The sequence below is a fragment of the Ceratotherium simum genome, chromosome 11 (assembly GCF_057802395.1).
Source record: "Ceratotherium simum simum isolate JZ-2026a chromosome 11, ASM5780239v1, whole genome shotgun sequence".
NCBI lineage: Eukaryota > Metazoa > Chordata > Mammalia > Perissodactyla > Rhinocerotidae > Ceratotherium > Ceratotherium simum.
In genome coordinates, this window is record NC_141910.1 from 53,255,846 (window position 1) to 53,276,454 (window position 20,609).

A 20,609-nucleotide genomic window follows, 5' to 3' on the forward strand; every position below is an offset into this window, starting at 1 on the left:
GACTTCCGCGACACTCGCGGTTGAGAGGGATGGAACCGGACTGTCCCGATAGGGAAGGACGACGGGGTGGAGTTGACGCCAGAGCCACTCATGTTCCGGCTTGGGGGCCAACTAGTGACAATGGCGGGGAAGTGGAGACGCTGGGAGGAATGCTGCAGGGGGATAGAAAAAGAGGAGCTCACGGTCGTAGGGTACGGCTTGGGAAGGGCCAAGCTTCCGTCCCTAGGAGAGCGAAAGCAGGTGGGATCCCGAGGGCAGGGCTCCCACAGTACGAAAAAGAAGAGCGTGCGTTTCTCTTTGGGCCCCCAAGGAGCGGGGAACGGAGCCTCCAGAGAAGCGGCTGCTAGGGCTTATTCGGCAGCCGCGGAGGTTAAGCCGCTCAGGGCTGGGCCGGCCCAGACTGAGGCGACGTGCGACCCCATGGGTTGCTGGGCAGCGCTGAGACCCATTGAGCACAGAATGGAGAAACTGCTAAAACGTGCCCCCCGGGTCGCCGTTTTCACGTGTCGCAGGCCCCTGACACTAGCGCTAACTCCTTGGCAGTCACGGTCAGTGAACTACACCATGACCTTGGGGATGAACGCTCGGATTCCTGGCCCAAGTAGGTACTGAAGGGACGCTCCCCTCCAAGGCAGCGCCCTCGGAAACCCGCAAGGTGGTGAAAGAGCGGAGAAACTTATTCCTACTGGCGACCGCCCAGTCTGTTCCTGTGGCCCTTTGTAGCTTCTGTAGTGTTCAGTAAGTCATAAGATCTGGTGTCACACCCAGGCTCTGCCACTTGCTAGTGGTGTAAATCGTGGCGAAGTCACTTCAATTCTCTGAACCTATTTTCTCCTCTTTAAAATTGAAATAATACTTAACAGGGTTGTAGTGAATGCATATTGTAAATTGTAAACTGCACTCCCTCATCGTTGCCCCTAGTTGTTTACCTTGCCTTGCACACTGTCAGGAATATAATAAAGGCGCTCAAAAATATTTTCTTGTATGCATTAAAGTACAATTGGGCATTTTTTATTGTTTCCTAAAATTCCGTTCAGAACTGATGGGGGAACGTTGCTCTTGTTCTTCCTTCAGGTTTGCTGAGGACTCTAGTAGTTCCCCTCCACCGTATCTTAATTTAATAAATAATTTGGTCAAGCCAGAGAAGCTAACAGAGGCAGAAATGAGGTTTAAAGAAAAGATAGTGGTGGAAACTATGAAGCTGAACAAGCAAATAAAACAAGCTCAAATGGAACGAGAACGGCTGAAGGAGGAAACCAGGCAGCTACACGCTGAAAAGTTACTTGTCCAGGCTGAAAACAAATTCTTTCTGGAATACGTGACCAACAAAACTGAGGAGTATAGAAGGCAACCTGAGGAACTGTGGAACAACTATTTACAAGAAAGTGGCGAGATTGAACGAAGGAGGCAAGAATCAGCCTCCAAATATGCAAAACAAACTTCAGTGCTTAAAACAGAGCTCTTGGAGAAGGAAAAGATCCATTCCAATTTGAAGCAGCAGTTGCAAGCATTGAGGGACATTTCAGTATTAAAGGAGAAACAGGAGAGGGAAATGCAGACATTACAAGCGGAGACAGCTGCAAAGAAACAGGAAATCCATGTCCAGTTCCTCCAGCAAAAAGCATTACTGGAGAAACAACTGACTGAGCCAGACATGAGTCAACTGGGAAAGAGAAGAAGAAAGGAGCTTAACAGGAAGACCCAGCCCTTGGAGTTGGCAGCAAAGCAGTATAATTTTGAGTTCTACCGTGACATCAACAGAGAGAACCAGCAGTTGAAGGAACTACTGCAGTTAAATCAGCAATGCCAGGAGTTGCAGGCCACACCAAGCCAGTTAAAAAATCAGAAGCAGCAGCTGCAGCAGGAGCAGTGGTATGTGGAGTGCTTAATGCCGGGGAGGCGACGACTGCAAGGCAGGCACAATGGTGCCCAAAAGGACAGGGTGCTCCAAAGACCACACCGACCCCTCCCCTAGGCACGAAATCAAGGATTAATCCAAAGTAATTCCTAAAATAACACTGATTCAGTAAGGACCAGAGCAGGTATTCTTAGGTGCCACATAAACCTGGTTAGGAAGACTTTTGGATCTCAGCTTGCTATGGCAAAATATCCATCGTGATGTGTTAGTGTGAAGAATTAGGTGCTTTTTTCCAGCAGTACTAGATATTTGTGTGACTGGCTACCCTTAACTAGGTTTTTCTTTAATTAGCTCTTGTTAATAAACAGGATGTTCCTCAAACCTCCAGATAACCTAATACCATATGCCAAATATCTGTACATTAAACTAGCTCAAGAAAGCCACCTTGAGGAAGTGAAAGGAAAACAGTTGGGTGATTTATTTCATCTAGCTAAGTTAGATCTCTTTATAGAAAAAGCACCATTAAGGGTAGCATTTCAGATTGACTATGTACTGCTTCCTGCTCTGTAAACAACCAATATCAGTTTATCCTCATTCCTTTAGGCCAACTCAGCACATAAAGGCAAAGTGTTTTTAAGTTTTTTTTAAAGTTTGTGCCAGTGACCAGGTAGCTCCTTCTGTAGTTTTCTCATGAGTGAAAAAGTACTCTAATAACAGCAAGTTCAAAAAGCACTGGGCAGGATGACCTTTTGTCTGAAGCAGCCCCTAAAATTTTACCTCTGAGTAAATTGGGAAACAAAGATAAAGGGAACGTATATTAGGTCAACTCTCACTTTTGAAAATGTTTTCTGTAAAGAAATATTTCCAGTATTAATGAAGTGACTGAATAGCTCTGTTTCAGGAAATTGTATCAAAAGAAAATTTAAAATTATTTTTTTAAAGAGTTTTGTGCCATCTATTTCCCTAGCAACATCCTGAATTCTAAGACGACAAGATTATTTAATGTTAAATATAGCAAGTACTTTAGTTTTAGGTCACTTACTACATTTTCTTACTATATGTGCACTTAATAGTACACGAAATGCCTTTTGTAATTAATATATGCCATATGTCTTTTTGTGTGCGTGTGTGTGTGTGTGTGTGAGGAAGATCAGCCTTGAGCTAATATCCAATGCCAATCCTCCTCTTTTTGCTGAGGAAGATTGGCCCTGAGCTAACATCCGTGCCCATCTTCCTCTACTATATATGGGATGCCGCCACAGCATGGCTTGACAAGCAGTGCATCGGTGCACGCCCGGGATCCGAACCCGCAAACCCCGGGCCTTGGAAGCGGAGCGCGCGCACATAACCGCTACACCACTGGGCAGGCCCTATTTACATCTATTTAATACAACTAGGAATAGTATTTTAAATTAGTATAGATTTTTAGGGTAGTAATATTTTTTGCACTTATGACATATGGTTAGATCAGTGATTTATTTGAATGCTGAATCCTAATACAGGAATATAACCCCATATTTTAACATTGCTCCTCTATGGGGAAAATATAATCAACTTTATGTTTTCCAGAAATTATTAGTGATGAAAAACTTCAAAATAATTTTCCTGAATTTTCAGTTTTATCCATATGTAAAATGAATTCCTTTAAAATTGGATTAAAAAAAGGATTCTCCTTCAACATCCCTTTAACTTCTAGCTTGAACAATTTTTCTGTTCAATGTGTAGTTTCTTTGTTATTAAGCAAACTTTTTGTTATTAAAAATAAAAAGTTTAGATTATAATTTATCCACTGATTTTATTATTGTTCCAGTGTATTTTCTACTTCATCTCTCTTCTCCCTTGTTACTGCTTCTGCATGTCTTGTTCATACTAGCGTGCCCATAATAAAACTGCAGTTTTAATGCAGAAGGTAGAACTTTAGATAGCATGCAGGTACCTTAACCTGAACACTTCAATTCATGAGCTGAAAATACAGAAAGACTGAACTTGTAAAACATGGTATCCAAGACAAATTTGAAGCCCTATTCTCTGTGGATGCAAAAAACCGTAGGAAAATACATACTTAAGGCTGATAGAGTTGGAAAGTAAGAAGGATCAAGAATCTTATTACTCTGTTAATTCCCCTCCTGCCATTGCTGTCCCAATTATCTAATTCAGGAGTGGATAACTTCCATCTTGTCTCAGTGTATTTTTAATTCCTATCATCTTAGATAATGGATCTGGTGTACTGCTTGTGGCTTCCCTTTCAGAGTGAGGCCTCCGGGGGCTTTAAGACTTTAAAGGGTGAATCTGCTAAAGGTACTTTGAAATCCATACCTGCAAGTGAGCAGTAGGTTGGCCAACTGAGATCTCAGTCTACTTTTTGTCTGCTTTGCTATGAAGAGAATTAAACAGGGTGATGTTATAGAAAGTGCATTTAGATGGGAAAAGACCTCTGAGGTGAAATTTAGGTTAAGACCTAAATGATAAAATGAAGCCTACAGTGCAAAAACTAGATAAGAAACTATTCCACGCAGAGGGAACAGTGAATGCAAAGGCCCTCAGACAGGAATGAACTTGGTAGGTTCAAGGAACAGCAAGGTCAATGTGGCTCAAGTGTAGCTGGGGAACGGTCAGAGAACATGGGTGAAGCAGAGGAAGACGAGGCTAAACAGGTTAGCAGTAGGAGCACAGAGGGCCTTGTAGGACAAGGTAAGGGGAGTGACTTTTATTCTAAGTACACTGGGAAACCATTAGGCTTTCAGCAGGTAAATGAGGTCTGATTTACAATTTTAAAAATTCACTACAGCTGTTATGTGGAGTCTATCCAGACCAATAAAAAGCAGAAACAAACCAATTAGGAAGCTGTTGTACTCTAGGCAAGAGGTGATGGTGGTTTGGACTGGGATGGTAGAAACAGAAGTGAAGAGATGACACGGGGGAGAGCAGACTATAGGGTGAAGGGAAAATCACATTAAGATGAAGCAGAAATAAAATTTCTCAAGTGTTCCCTTTTAAGAAGGAGGTGAGCAAAATATATTTTTCTTTTTTGTTTGTGTAAATTGCTTTTTAAAATGAAATATTTCAGACATACAAAAAACACAGAAAACTATAACAAACTCACTATCCACCTTAAGAAATAAGAACTTACAAATTCCCTTGTAGTCCCTCTGGATCCCAGAAGCACTATCCTAAATTTGGTGTTTATCATTCCTGTGCCTGTTTTCATGCTATTTTTAAATATATTAAATTATAAAATATTTATATTTATATACATAGACAATAAGAGCATTGTTTTTGTATGTTTCTAAACCTTATATAAATGGTACACTTGATGTATTCTGTAACTTGCTTTTCCCAGACATTACTTTTGAGATGTATTCATGATGATACATACAAGAAGCCCTAGTTAATTTTATAGCTGTATATTGTTCCACTATATGACTATATCACAGTGTATCCATTCTCCTGATGATGGACAATTAGGTTATGTGTTAGAGTAGACTAACAAAGAGACCCACGAATGTATAAGGTCTCAAATAACATTTATTTCTTGCTCATATAATAGTCTCAGATAGATGTTCCTGGTTGGCAAGCAGTCCTTCATAGGGTGATTCAGGGAATCAGCTATCTTCCACTGTGTGTTCTACCATTCCCTAGAGCTGCCTCATCATCTGCATCTAGCCCTAGGAAGGGGAAAGAAAGCATGGAGGTACCTGGAAGTGACATACATCACTTCCACTCACATTCCACTGGAGAGAAATTAGTTGGCTACTCCTTCACTATAGGGGAAGAGGGTGGAGGGCTGGGAAATGTAGTCTAGCCATCTGTCCTGTAATCCTATAGCTTTGCAAGGTGAGAGCAGATGTTGGTGGACAGCTAGTAGTCTCTGCTACACGTTGTTTCCAGTATCTCTCTATTGTAAAAGTAATGCAATAATCATTCTTGTTTTTGTCTCCTGGTACACCTTGACAAGGAGTTTCTCTGTGTATACCTAGGAATGAAACTGCTGAGTCTTAAGACATATCTTCAACTTTACTAGATACTGCCAAATCACTTTCAAAGTGACTGTACCAACTTACATTCAAAACCGTGCATGAACATTCACATTGCTCCACAACCTACCTATACTTGATATTGTCAAACTTAAGTTTATGTTATTCTAATGAAAAAAAAAAAAAAACTTAAAAACTCAACAGTATGATTAGGATAGTCTATACTAAGTCTTGCTGATCCCTGGCCTCAGGAAGGATAAATAGAAGGAGTGCCTACAATGGCCCTGGATGAGACTGGACAAGTTTCCTATACTAATTCACTTTAATCTCAAATTATTCATTTTACCCAGCAGATCTCAGAAGCTACAGAACTACTGAGACAAATGCATTTGGTACTTATTTCAAACTCATTCCCATCTCTGTCCATCTTCTTACCCCCATACACTGTGTCAGCAGAGTCAAGTAACAGGTCGGAGTCAATGAACAACTGGAAACATCATTCTAACCGAGAGTCATTTATTTCTTTTGTCATTGCCAAACATTCCCCAAAATCTTACTCACCAGAAATTAACATAGCTTCTTCATTTCTCCTCCCTGACAATCCTCATCTACTGAAAGGGCTTTAAGGGCACAACTGCCAATGAAAATGTAGAGTGGATATACCACATCCTTCACTTGTTTCAAAACTACCTATTCTAGCAGTATCCAAATCAGGTTTCAATGCTCCCTTGTCTGAAAGTGGTCTTCACAAAAGCCCACATTTTAAAGCTATACAGAGGAGCACTGAGAACAGAGTTAAAGAGTGGTAACAGCCTTTCAGAATTTGAAAAGGTAGTACTTGTCCATATCAGGGTTAAGGGTCCCTTGCTTTTTATGTGGCATATGTCACAAAAATTGGCAAGAATATGTAAGACCAATATTTATGGAAAAGGGGAAGAGAATCTAGAAACACGACAACAGAGCTGCTCTAACCAATGCTCCAGAGAAAGCCAGCTTCAAATAGAAATAGCCCATTAGACATTATCAGGTAGGCATGAGGTACAGAAAAAGAAATTTTCTTTCCAACTCCAGATAAATATCTACATCTGGTGTCAAAGTCTCAGGATATAAAGAGGATAGAACTCCATATATAAAAGACGATGGAGGACAATATTCTCAGAAAATTCAAAGAGACAGAGGTTGGCTAAAGGGAGGGATGAGGACTTAGCAGAGTGTAGAGTAACAAGTGAGGTCAAGTCCAAGGGAGGAATGTGCACCTTGGCTACCAATCTTAGTGGCATTACCAAGAACACAAGGATTTTGTGCCAAAACATCAGGGGCAATGTGATATTTCTCAACCCTTAATACTGAAAGAGCAAAACAAGCTTCAGGAGGGCACTGATCACAGCAACAGATGAGGCCTCAAGCCCCAAGAAAGTTGAGGCACTATCTATCGCTTCTTCTGCTTTCTTCATTCCAGTCATTTTCATGTTTGGGACACATTGCTCCTAAGGCTGCTTTTCATGCCTGTGGGTCTTGTTAATCACTGCTACTTGGGACAAACAAAGCATTTCCCAGTAAAACCAGTGTAGGGATGTTCTAGCTTTTTCATTCTAAGTCCATTTTCTTACTTTCAATCCTAAAACCATATTGAGAGAACAAACAGCCGCCATAAAGTTTGTTTCCCAAGGAGACAGGGTAACCTTATTACATGAGTGACAACAGTACTAGCTTCTAGGCTTGTTATATCACAAATACAAAATGATAAATCAGCATGGTTTTAAAAAATTAGTTTGGAATTGTTTTATAAGCTAGATGATGGAGTTGACTACTAAATCAATGGAGCTTCCAAGAAGATTCTACACCCCAGGAAGGAAAGGACAACCAAATAGGTTTCTTAGTCTTGTACAGGGCAAGAGGGGCCTATAGTTGGCCTTAAGAGGGAGCTCTTTGGGCAAGATAAGAGAAAAACAAGAGGACTCCAATAAGGAATAGCAGGAAAACCTACCAAAACAGAGGGCAGGGGAGTGAAAGTGAATTAGGAAGGAAAACAGTGAAATTTACACAGGAGGAAGGAGCTGAGAAAGTCACAGCCTTACACAACAAACAGCTGAAAGAGTAAATTTCTCTTCACTCAGCACCCATGACTCAGTTCTCCCAGCACAGGTCCCCGTGATAATAGCATCATATCCACTCTCCTAGGAGCGCTTTTACACTGACTGCCTATTTCCTTCCTCGTTTATGATTAGTCTTTGGGGGCTTTACTTTCTGGAACTGTGCTGGCACTGGCTCCTGCTCTGGTTGCTTACAGGAGGTCGACACTAGCAGTTCCTCATTATTCCTCCTCTGATCCTTCCCTACTCTAACACTCAGCTCTGCCTCAGGAAGCTCAATGCCAGGCTGCTGCCGCCTTCTTAGAGACCTTCTGCTCCTGTGCTGCTGTCTTCTCTTTTCTTCTTCTTGCTGCCGCTGCTTTATCTTCATCAGCTTTTCAAAGCTTTTAGTTGTTGTTGGGTTTACAACAAACCAATCCTACAGAGGCAAAATAGAAACATCATCCAGTCAAAACACAGTGGAGAGCAGAAGGAAGGGGTCTGGGGAGAATTAAAATGAGGCATGGTTAGGGCAGAACACAGTAAGGAGGAAACAGATATGGAACCATAGCCTAGAACTCTGTATTTTAAATTGGAGAAATTCAATACAGAGCAGTCATTATAAGCATTTATTGTGTAAGACATGATTTTGAGTACTTCAGTAAGTGATCTACTAAGTCTGTTTATTTAGCATTATCCCACCCATTTATCTCCTTTGTAAAAATCTCCTCATGAGATGTAAAGCATTGGGCCACAGGAGATTTTTATTTCATGATAGTGTAGTGGTTAAGTGAACTTTGCAGCCAGACTGCCTGGGCACAAGTCCCAGCTCTGTTTCTAGCTCTCTAACCATGGGAAAATTACTTAACTTCTCTGAGCCTCAGTTTAAAAAGATTAAGGGCTGGGGGACATGGAATCCAATTATGAAATATTCTTACCAAAAAAAAAAAAGAACTTCAATCTAAATCAGGTGATCTGATCAGTCTTCTAGGTCTAATTACCAATTTAGAGGAAATATTCGGGATAGAGGACCACCACCATGGGAATGCAATCAGGAAAATCTAGAATGTAGGTAAATGTATGTGACAAATGACCCAGTTTCTTCAACAAATAAATAGAAAATAAAAAAGAAGGGGAAACTTCTAGACCTACAATGTCCAATGAGATAGCCACTAGCCACATGTGGCTAATGAGCTCTTAAAATATAGCTAATCCAAATTGAGATACACTTTCAATGTAAAATACACACTAAATTTCAAAGACTTAGTATGAAAAAAATGTAAAGTATCTCATTAATAATTTTTTATTAACTACATGTTAAAAAGATAATATTTTTGGGCCGGCCCAGTGGCGCAAGCGGTTAAGTGCGCGTGCTCCGCTCAGCAGCCCGGGGTTCACAGGTTCGGATCCTGGGCGTGCACTGACACACCACTCGTCAAGCCATGCTGCAGTGGCATCCCATATAAAGTAGAGAAAGATGGGAACGGATGTTAGCTCAGGGCCAATCTTCCTCAGCCAAAAAAAAAGAGGAGAATTGGCATCGGATGTTAGCTCAGGGCTGATCTTCCTCACCAAAAAAAAAAAAAGATAATATTTTACATATATTGGGTTAAATAAAATACATTACACTAAGCTAATTTCACCTGTGTTCTTTATACTTTTTAAAATGTGGTTACTAGAGGGGCCGGCCCCGCTGCTGGCGGCCCAGATTGGGATCCCGGGTGCGCACCGACACACCGCTTGTCTGGCCATGCTGAGGCCGTGTCCCACATACAGCAACTAGAAGGATGTGCAGCTATGACATACAACTATCTACTGGGGCTTTGGGGGAAAATAAATAAATAAAATTTAAAATGTGGTTACTAGCAAATTTTAGATTACGTACATGGCTCACATTACATTTCTACTGGATAGCACACTCTAGATCAAAATAGACAAAAGCAGTATATGGACTTTTTTTAGGTCCCGATTTGAATAAACTAACTCTGAAAAAAAATTATGAGACAATCAGGGAAATTTAAATAATGACTGGATATATGACATTAAAGAATCATTGTTAATTTTTTTTAGGTATAATGATGGTTGTGGTTATGTATTTTTAAAAGTCCTTATACTTTTAGACACGCACACTGAAAGAAGCATTTATAGCTAACGTGGTATGTGGACTTCGCTTTAAAATAAGCCTTTAAGGGACAAGAAAAGTGAGTGTGGTTAAAAATGAAACAAGATTGGCCATATAGTGTGACTGTTAAACCTGTTCATTATACTAATTTTGTCATTTTCATGTGTTTTAAAATTTCTGTTAAAAAAAAAAAGTAGTGTAAGAAAATGTGAGGCAGAGAGGGAAGAAGAGGGTAAAGATGTTTTACCACTACATATAATTCATAAATACAGGCATAAATCATTGAGCAAGTGCTTGGTTCCAACTTTTTTGGAAGAAACTGGAGAAATAAGTTAACTACACAAAGGCCAGATTTTGTAAGGAGATAATTATTTTTCAAATACTTCCTGAAGCATAAAAAGGTACACTATTATTATAAAAAAGATACGACTGCCTTCCAGAAGAAATCTCAGATATGGAAAGGGATTCCCAAAGCTTAAACCAGTAAAGCAACAGGAACCGCTTTTGATGACACTAACTAAAGCCGACATTGTTAAGAACTATTAAATTTGAGGTCAGAGAACAGTTGAAGGCACTGTTTTTCTTCATCAGGCAACAATAGGTTCTGGACTAAGATATTCCAAAAGAATGTACACACTACTCCTAGAGCTTCTGCAATAAAGGTATTTAATCACATAGTAAACAATTTCCCTGTTCACCTGTACTACTAAAAAACTTTCCCCAAGAGAAAACTCTTAACCTTCTTAACTTTAAAGCATTTTTATTCAGAGTTTTTTAATTTTGAAAATTTACAAACCTTTAGAAAAGTTACAATAGTTCAGTGAACACCTATATTTACCACTGCCAATCTCTCTCTTCCCTTTATTTCTTCTTTCTTTTCTTCCTTCCCTCCATCTGCTGAACTATTTGCAAGTTAGTTGCAGACATCATGATACTTCATCCCTAACTACTTCAGCACATATCTGCCTAAGAACAAGGGCATTCTCCTGCATAACTACAATACAACTACCACATTTGGGAATATTAACATTGACACATTACTATTAGTTAATATAGTCAGTATTCAAATTTCCCCAATTGTCTCAATAATGTCCTTTATAATTGTTTCTATGCAGTATTTTATCTTATTTTTGTGTGTGTGTGAGGAAGATTAGCCCTGAGCTAACATCTGTTGCCAATTCTCCTCTTTTTACTGAGGAAGATTGGCCCTGGGCTAACATCCGTGCCCATCTTCTTCTACTTTATATGTGGGACGCCGCCATAGCACAGCTTGACAAGCAGTGCGTCAGTGCACACCCAAGATCCAAACCTGTGAACCCTGGGCTGCCAGAAGTGGAGCGCGTGAACTTAACTGCTACACCACCTCTATACAGTATTTTAAACAGCATTAAAAACAAGTTGCTCGCAGATGTTAGAATACTAGATAACAGAAGTATAGAGATTGCTGTGAAATAAGAATTCCAAAGGTGTAAATTCAGCCTGATTCCCAAATGCCTGATTTAATTCAATTTAAGAGAATTAGAATTCAGGGATGCTCACACTTATAGTGATTTCAAATGCTTTCAGAGAAAAATACAATTATGCATCTAATTTTAGAAAGTATTTTAACTCCGATGTCTCCAGTACCCACTTTTTTTTTAATTAATTAATTAAATTTTTTTTGGTGAGGGAGATTAGCCCTGAGCTAACATCTGTTGCCAATCCTCCTCTTTTTGCTGAGGAAGATTGGCCCCGGGCTAACATCCATGCCCTTCTTCCTCTACTTTATATGTGGGACACCTACCATGGCATGGCTTGATAAGCGGTGCCTAGGTCCACACCCAGGATCTGAATCTGTGAACCCCAGGCCGCCGAAGCAGAACACGTGAACTTAACCACTATGCCACTGGGCCGGCCCCGGGTACCCACTTTAGAGTTACTTTCCTTGACAGTCCTAGCCCATAAAAACAGGCAGAAAATTCACCTCTCTTGTGGCATATGTATAGGGTCCATAGGACCACAAAAGCACTGTGGGAAAGCAGGGACTCACCTCAGCATGAACAGAGTTGATGTGATACTTGACACCACTCTCTGACACAAATTCTTTTTGACAGAGAAGACACTTGTATTTTCCAGCCACAAAGTTTCCCTATTTTCAAAAGAGAAAGAAAAGAGAATTATTGGTAAATTCAGGAACACATACCTGGACCATGGGTAGGGACTCTTAGAGATGAAAAGAGGGGATTCTACTTCAGCAAAGGTAAGAAGGAAGAAAATTCAAACCAGCAATATATATAGGAAAACCAGCATGGGAAGACTCTCACCATATAAATCTATCCTAATACAATTCTATACCGAACACTCACCCCTCCCCCTCAATGTGACATGAAGTTCTCCTACTTTTATTATATAACACGTCACATTTTTCTATCTTCCCTTGTTTCTTTCACTTCACTTCCAGGTTCCCTTGGTTCTTCCCCCAAAATGATCAAACTCCTGAAGTTCACCAGAGGCACCAATGTGCAATTCTTCCCACTATAATCCACTGCTGCAAAGAGTGCCTTGAAAATCTAGAAGTAGAAGTGTACCATCCATAATACCTAGTTTAAGGACTCAAACACTCAGATCAAGATGACAAACTCCTAAGCATTCCTGGAAAGATCTGGTTTGGATGCCTACAATTCCCTTGTTGCCTTGCACTGAGACTTCTCTCCCCTCCTGAAGCTTCAGGGTTCCATGGTGCTCATTTTGTGTGAGGAGATACTTCTGAATGGGATTGGAAAGTGGCAACAATCCCCATGGCCGGTGGGTTGTAGGGAACCTGGGTCAACATGGAAAAGAGTCAGTGACATGAATGGCTGTTAGCCTGATACCCAGGGATCCCATCTCCTATTCCCAGAGGTCAGATAGTTCAGATGGGTTTAGAGGATCTTCACCCATCCAGACAAGCACATGGAAGTTGATTCTAGAAAGTTTAGGGCCCAATAAGACAGGGTAGGCCCAATGTGGGACAGGCTCAGGTGGAAGAAGTTAAATCCCTGGTAGGGACTCAGAACTAATATATTTTTACGCAAATTCTTTAATTGATATGACTTATGGCTACACTGGCTTTTTCTGCATCTTGGACATAACCTGGCATCCCACCCAATAACAGAGCAAGAATCTTTGGAACATAAAAAACTAAAGCAAACAGGACAACTAGCTGTGCACCTAAACTGAATTCTCTTCCACATCAGACTCTTTTAGAGGTCATGTTAAGATAAATAGTTCAGAAAGTTACAAACCAATGTACAAGAGCCCAGGTGAGCTTTAAGGCCAGATACACTACTGTAGACAGCCTCACAACCCTGAAAAAGAGAAAAAGAAATAATGTGAAGACTATACCAAACAGCATCCTTCTCTTAGCAATCTGGCCATTTACACTGACCAACTCTACATTTGAAGGAAGAACCCCAGATTTTTTTTTTTAATCTGCTTTCTTTAGTGCAAATGTGTTTCCTGTTTTTTACATCTCTACTCCTCCCCAAAGTACTGCATACACACCTGTAGTAGATTAAAGACGGCTGCAAATTCTGTGCCACTCTTCCTATCAAGAAGTGGAGTCTATTTACCCTCCCTTTGACTCTATGTTAGCCTTGTGATTCCTTTGACCAACAGAATGCCATGGAAATGATGCTGAACAAATTCTGAAGCTAGGCCTTAATAAATCTGCAACTTCTGCTTTCATGTTCTCAGAATACTCTCTCTGAGAAGTCAGCTACCATGTACCCTGCTGGTAATCCAACTATCCTAGCTAGAGAGAGAGGCCATGTGGAGAGCCAAGTTCCCAGCTGAATTAGCTGCACAGAAGCCATCTTGGACATTCAGGGCCCATCTGAGCTTCCAGATGAATGCAATCCATGAGTGATCCCAGCTGATGCCATGTACAGCAGGAGAACTGCCCTCTTAGCCCTGAGAGAATTACTGATTTACAGAATTGTGAACAAATAAAATAATTGATGTTTTAAATTCCCCCCCCCCCCAAAGCCCCAGGAGATAGCCGTATGTCATAGCTGCACATCCTTCTAGCTGCTGTATATGGGACACGGCCTCAGCATGGCCGGAGAAGTGGTGCGTCAGTGCGCGCCCGGGGTTCCGAACCCAGGCCGCCAGCAGCAGAGCGCACGCACCTAACCGCTAAGCCACGGGGCCGGCCCATAATTGATGTTTTAAGCCACTAAGGTTCAGGTGCTTTGTCACGAAGGGATAAATAACTGAAACAACAGCAGATGCTTGATAAACATTTACTGAATAAATGAATGAGAAAGAACCACCTGGTTAGGACACTGAATGCGATGATACTTCTTGATATCTGATTTCCATTTGTGTAGTACTTCCTGGCTGAAGGTAGGTAGCCCAGGGCGAGTATATTTTAACTACAAGACAAGAAACATTTTATTGGAGGAATTCAACTTCCAACCAAAAGACCCCAAAAGTTGCACACACACAATTCTGCAGGTTACGTAATGCTGCAGTTCCACAAGTATATTTTCATGTACAAAAAAATTATAATATGTAAAACCTTTTAAAGTTCCTGAAACTGGTAACTATAACTATCTATTGTTTAGTCTTAGAATAGTCTGATTTTTAACAGAGGGCAGGAGACTTTCAGCTATAACACTTCACCTACCGTTTAAAAAAAGACGGTAATGATAGTTAAAATATCTGCTACAAAAAAGAGAGGGATACAAATATGCACTATCTATAATACATATATAAATAAATACAATATGTATACATATACACAGGGTACATATATATATACATATACACACACATATACATATAATATATTTAATAGAAATATACATAGATGGGTAAAAGGCTAGAATCCTACAAATCAAAATGTTAAATAGTAGTATTCTCTGGGTAGTAGAATTTTGAGTGGTTTTAATGTCTTTTCCCCTGTTTATCTGCATTTTTCATTTTTATTCAATGATATCATGGTAATTTTCGATATTTAAAAAATTCTAACACGAAAAATTAAGGTTCAACCTAAACAAGGACGTGAGAGAACTTAGGGAACAGAACCATAATCTTGCTTATACTGCAAAAGTAGAATTATTCTAATACTTCTTTTCACATGCTTTGACACAAGTTAGTCTTACAACTACTATAACTGTAGTTTCCAGAAAAGAGATAGCACCTGTAGAGACAGTTCTTACAAAGTCCACCATGGGTAATAGTCGTACTTCCGGTGAGTAAACAATCCTCCTGCTTGAAAAATGGAAGTATCTGAAAAGAAGTTGATTCTCTGAGACAGAAAAACAGAACCAAAGCCAATAGAGGTAATGGGGAAAGTAAGGAAGGTAGTAGCCTAAAGAACTTCTGGTAAATCTGTAAAAGAAATCAGAGCACAGGGCTGGCTTTATTTATAAGCATTTCCTCTCCCCTGCAGCTAGCGTATATGGGTCCATCTAAAATCTTTTTATGGTGATGGGGGAATATTTATATAAACCATTATATTCATATAATAAACTATCATATTTATGCAGCTATAAAAAAGAAATGAGGATACTCTCTATGAACACATTTAGAGTGATTTCCAGGATATATTTTTAGGTGAAATAAAGCAAAGTACAAAAAAATATCTATAGTAAGAAAGAAGGGGATATAAGAAAATATTTATGTATTTGATCATCCATCCCACAAAAATACAGGAAGAACAAACCAGAAACTACTGAGTTTGGTTATCTTTGGGGGGAGTAGGGTGGAAATAAAAGGGGACTGAGAACAGGATAGTTGGAAAGAGGAGCAGCGACACTTCTCTGAGACCTTTTTATATAGGTCCGACTTTTAGAACTATGGTAATGTTTCACATACCCCCCAAAAAAGTCAATAGGTTAAATTAAATAGGATGTAGGAGGAACCCAAAAATGTAATAAGAGTGACATGTGAACCTATTTATTACAAATGAGAAACATAATGTAGGGGGTGGGGAAAAAAAAACCCCAACCGAAGTAACTTTGGAAAATAGTACTTTGACTACATACTACTATAAGACTAAAGATGAAAAGAACTACACACAAATATTGTTCTCTAGTCAGTAAATTTGTTTTTTACAGGGATATGGGTTAACAATTCTGAAATACTATTTTATGTTACACTAGGATTGAGCAAAGTAAATATATTGTAGACAATGAGAGCCAAGTTTCTCGCTGTTGGAGAAAGGAGTTAAAATAAGGAAAGAGGAAGACAAGAAGGAAACTTGTGGTGTTAGACTGGAATTGAAGGTATCATGGCTTTAAATATATATACAGATAGATAGACATAGAAATAAATACGGAGTGTGTGTTATGTGTGCATGAATATATATACATATATATCCAGCTCTATCTACCAAGAGTGCCCAGAAGCAATGACACCCCAGTAGGAATGAGTACACCTGGCACTCAAATCTTGGTTTCTAAATATATTCTCCAATAAAAGGAACCACAATTCCTTAGAGAAATGGTTTCCAGGGCTGGGGCAGGAAAAATGTGAGATGAACCTAAAGTATCTCATGGTGTCAGAGAATAAAAAAGTTCTCAAAAAATGACAGGGGTATGTCAAAAAGATACAGGAGCCCACCTGAAAGAGCTCTTGATGGCCAAATCTGGGACAATTTGAGCAGCAAAACAAATAATAATAGCATTGGATTGTAACCCATAGAATAAAATAAATATCCATGAATCCATACTAATATAAATAAACAGAAGAAAAGGACAGATCTTTCTCATAATAGAATTCCAATTAATAATTGTAGAAAAACATGATGGAAACAGAAAATCATCTTAAGCAAACACCACAATAATAACCGTTGCAGGTAAGAATCACTGCTGGATGCTAAAATAAGCGAGCAGAAGTATCATAAGACACAGGTCAGCTGCATAGTCTCAATCTCCCCAGGAAATATTCACTAATTACAAAGGGAAAATTGTAATTTTTTTTTTTTTTTCCGTGAGGAAGATCAGCCTTGAGCTAACATCCATGCTAATCCTCCTCTTTTTGCCAAGGAAGACCGGCTCTGAGCTAACATCTATTGCCAATCCTCCTCCTTTTTTTCCCCAAAGCCCCAGTAGATAGTTGTATGTCATAGTTGCATATCCTTCTAGTTGCTGTATGTGGGACACGGCCTCAGCATGGCCGGAGAATGGTGCGTCGGTGCGCGCCCGGGATCCGAACCTGGGCCGCCAGTAGCGGAGCACGCGCACTTAACCGCTAAGCCACGGGGCCGGCCCGGAAAATTGTAATTTTGCCACGGAGAAAACTGAATGACGCACTCTAATCAAGCGGTCAAAGTTAATATCATCAGTAAAAAGACACATCAACATCATATACCTCCTGATATGATGCATTGAGAAGAGCCAACATTGCTTCAGAAGTATTCCTACCAAAAACGTACAACCTACAATCTAACTGTAAGAAAACACCAGACAAATCCATATTACAGACATTCTAAAAATAACCAGCCAATCCTCTTCAAAAGTGTCAAGGACACAAAAAACAAAGAAAGCTAGAAGAACTGTAACAGATTGGAGGAGACTAAGGAGACACAGTAAACAAAATTAAATGTGGGATCCTGATGGTATCCTACGATAGTATCCTGAGTTATGGTTATGTAAGATGTTGGCATTAGGGGAAGGGAAGCTAGGTAAAGAGCATATGGAAATTCTTGTACTAATTTTGCAGCTGTTCTATAAGTCTAAAATTATTTCAAATAAAAAGTTTTCTTAAAAAGGAATATATTTGTGACATGACAGAAATATATACATTGGTCTCTGTGCCCAGTTCCTGCTAATACTTGGGTCTTTGAGCCTGGTTCCTGACACAGAGCTCCTAAAACTCTTGTCATTTCCTGAGTGACAGGAGTGTCTAACACAGAGCTCCTAAATCCCTTGGAATTTCCTGGGTAACAGGAGCATCTTTTGTTGTAATGAGGTGATTCTTGATGGGCTCCTGAAGGAAGCTGGTCACCAGAAAGACCATGCCATGATTAGAAGCTTGGAACTTTCAGCCCCACCGCCTATTCTCTGGCAGGGGGAGAGGGGCTGGAAATGAAGTTAATCAATCATGTCTACATGATAAAGCCTCCATAAAAATCCCAAAATTATAGGGTTTGGAGAGTTTCTGGGTTGGTGAACACATCTAGGTGCCAAGAGGGCGATATACCCCAACTCCACAGGGACAGGAGCTCCTGTGCTCAGGACTCTTCCAGACCTCACCCTACGTATCTCTTCATCTGGTTGTCCATCCGTATCCTTTATTACATCCTTCATAATAAACCAGTAACTGTAAGTGTTTCCCTGAGTTCTGTGAGCCATTTTAGCAAATTATCGAACCAATGAGGGGGTCGTGGGAACCTCGATTTATAGCCAGTGGGTCAGAAGTACAAGTGACAACCTGGGACATGTGATTAGCATCTAAAGTTGGGGCAGTCTTGTGGAACTGGGGCCTTAACTTGTAGGATCTGAAGCTAACTCCAGTAGATAGTGTCAGAACTGAATTGAACTGTAGGACACCCAGTAGTGTCAGAGAACTGGACGGTGTGCAAAAAACCCACACATCTGGTGTCAGAAGTGTTGTGAATGTGGTGGTGGTGGTGTGAGAAACAAGGAAAAAACAGGAGTTTTTCCTAGACAATATTGCTTGTATTTGCCTCAAGAAACACTGAAAGGACACACAGGAAACTAAAAAGAATGGTTAACTATGGAGACAGGATAGAACAAGGACGGGGTGGCAGTGAGATATCTCAATGCTTACCATCATTTTGACTTTTGAACCAAGGGAATATATTATCTATTCAAAAAAATTAAATTTTTATGTTTAAAAAATAAAATAATAATGCCTTTAACCCATACACTGTAAAAATAGAAAACTGATGATTTTACGAAAGTATCTGCTAGATAAGACTACCAAACCAATGAGCCAACAAACATTTACTTCAAATTCCCTACCATATACCATGCACAGTAAAAGCAATTTGACTGCAATATCACAAAATATATATCACTGTGCAAAATTCACATTTAAACTGAATTTAGGTAAACTAAAATATATTCAGCCTACGGCAGGAAAAAAGTAGCAATAAGTCTGAAACAATAAAGAATGCTCTGATATTATTCAAAAACAGGATTCAACTCCTTGGACACCAGTAGGACTGATTTTTAGGCCAAATAAGAGATAAGCGGTAACTTTTAAGATTTCACCTATTTTCTTTCTTTTTTTTTTTTTTTGAGGAAGATCAGCCCTGAGCTAACATCCATGCTAATCCTCCTCTTTTTGCTGAGGAAGACTGGCTCTGAGCTAACATCTATTGCCACTCCTCCTCGTTTTTTTTCCCCTCCCAAAGCCCTAGTAGATAGTTGTATGTTATAGTTGCACATCCTTCTAGTTGCTGTATGTGGGACGCGGCCTCAGCATGGCCGGACAAGCGGTGCGTCGGTGCGCGCACGGAATCCGAACCCAGGCCACCAGACACGGAGTGCGCGCACTTAACCGCTAAGCCACAGGGCCGGCCCCTGACCTATTTTCTTATAACACATAACATTTCTCTCACATGGGTCAAAGCCCAAGGCCAAATCTAAACTATTCTTCTTGATACACTAGAGAGTAATGGGTCCTTAGTTCTTATCTTACTCCTTACTGTATATCCTCCCAACCCCCTCCCATGACTACCCCATAGTCATATACCCTTTTTTTCCTGTTAATTAAATAATGCTTCTTCCCTCTACAATCTATTCTAAACCAAAGGCTTCCAGCTGGGTTCTGCACTCTTCAGAAGTACACTTGGGGCCATGGAGGGGAATGATAAAGTATCAAAGACAAGGCCAAGTAGACGAGGCTTTGAGCTCACTACCCCGGGTTATTCAGAGCAAATTTGTTTTTAGTTATTTTATATACTGGTGTTTTATATGAGCTTTTAGAAGGAAAAAAGTGGATGGAAAGAGGAATTCTCTTGCTACAAAAACAAACTGAAAGCACTTACCTAAACTAAATATAAACTACTACATGTGAACTAGCAAACTGGAAATACACAGGCAAAGACTAGGCAAAACACTAACCTGGGAATTCAAGTTCCCTCTGGAAGTAGTCCAAAATTAAGAGGGCTCTTTAAGGAACTTCTGAAACGGACTGTCTCTTTAGGACCTACCTGAATCCAAACACTGAAGCTGGATCAGATGTACTCTATCTCCAAGGGCAAAGAAGCAAGATATCGTTTATCATGTACTCACTCAAGTGCATTTACTTCTCCGTATGTAGTCAGCATAGTACCAGACATGATGATTCAAAATTAATACAAGTTTCTACCTTACCTTCCGATCATCAGGTACCAGATCCTGAAGCACCTTCCTCTTAGGCCATTCCTTGGCCAGTTCAGCAGAGGCTAGCTCCTGCAGGTGGTATACAGCTATCTTGGCGGAACGCCTCTGAACTCGGCCCCCACTCTTTGGCTCCAGGCTCATCTCCTTTAAGCACTCTGGCTGTCCTGACTCTGGAAAGAAGGAGATCTGCAAGAATGAAACAAAGCAAAACACAGCCCTGAGAAGTGGCTTCCGTCAGAATCAGGGATTAAAGGCTGTTTT

At 40.2% G+C, this 20,609-nt stretch overlaps 2 protein-coding genes across 4 annotated transcripts in view; one reads left to right on the forward strand and one right to left on the reverse strand.

The window, feature by feature from the left end:
* The first annotated feature begins 12 nt into the window (after positions 1–12).
* CCDC121 (coiled-coil domain containing 121) lies at positions 13–3,536 on the forward strand. Its single transcript, XM_014781524.2, is given in 4 exon segments — positions 13–469; positions 472–601; positions 1,075–1,922; positions 1,925–3,536. Coding segments are annotated over 4 exon segments (1,437 nt in total). The 5' UTR covers positions 13–90; the 3' UTR covers positions 2,005–3,536.
* Positions 3,537–6,328: 2,792 nt separating this feature from the next.
* ZNF512 (zinc finger protein 512) overlaps positions 6,329–20,609 on the reverse strand; it is a 34,371-nt gene continuing 20,090 nt past the window's right edge. For all 3 annotated transcript variants that reach the window (XM_014781535.2, XM_087436983.1, XM_014781529.2), the window contains 5 exons: positions 20,340–20,534; positions 14,319–14,420; positions 13,290–13,352; positions 12,056–12,154; positions 6,329–8,343 (listed from right to left, as the gene is read on the reverse strand). In XM_014781535.2, the coding sequence (XP_014637021.1) occupies positions 8,035–8,343; positions 12,056–12,154; positions 13,290–13,352; positions 14,319–14,420; positions 20,340–20,534 (768 nt within the window). In that variant the 3' untranslated portion in view covers positions 6,329–8,034. The remainder of the gene's footprint in view (positions 8,344–12,055; positions 12,155–13,289; positions 13,353–14,318; positions 14,421–20,339; positions 20,535–20,609) is intronic.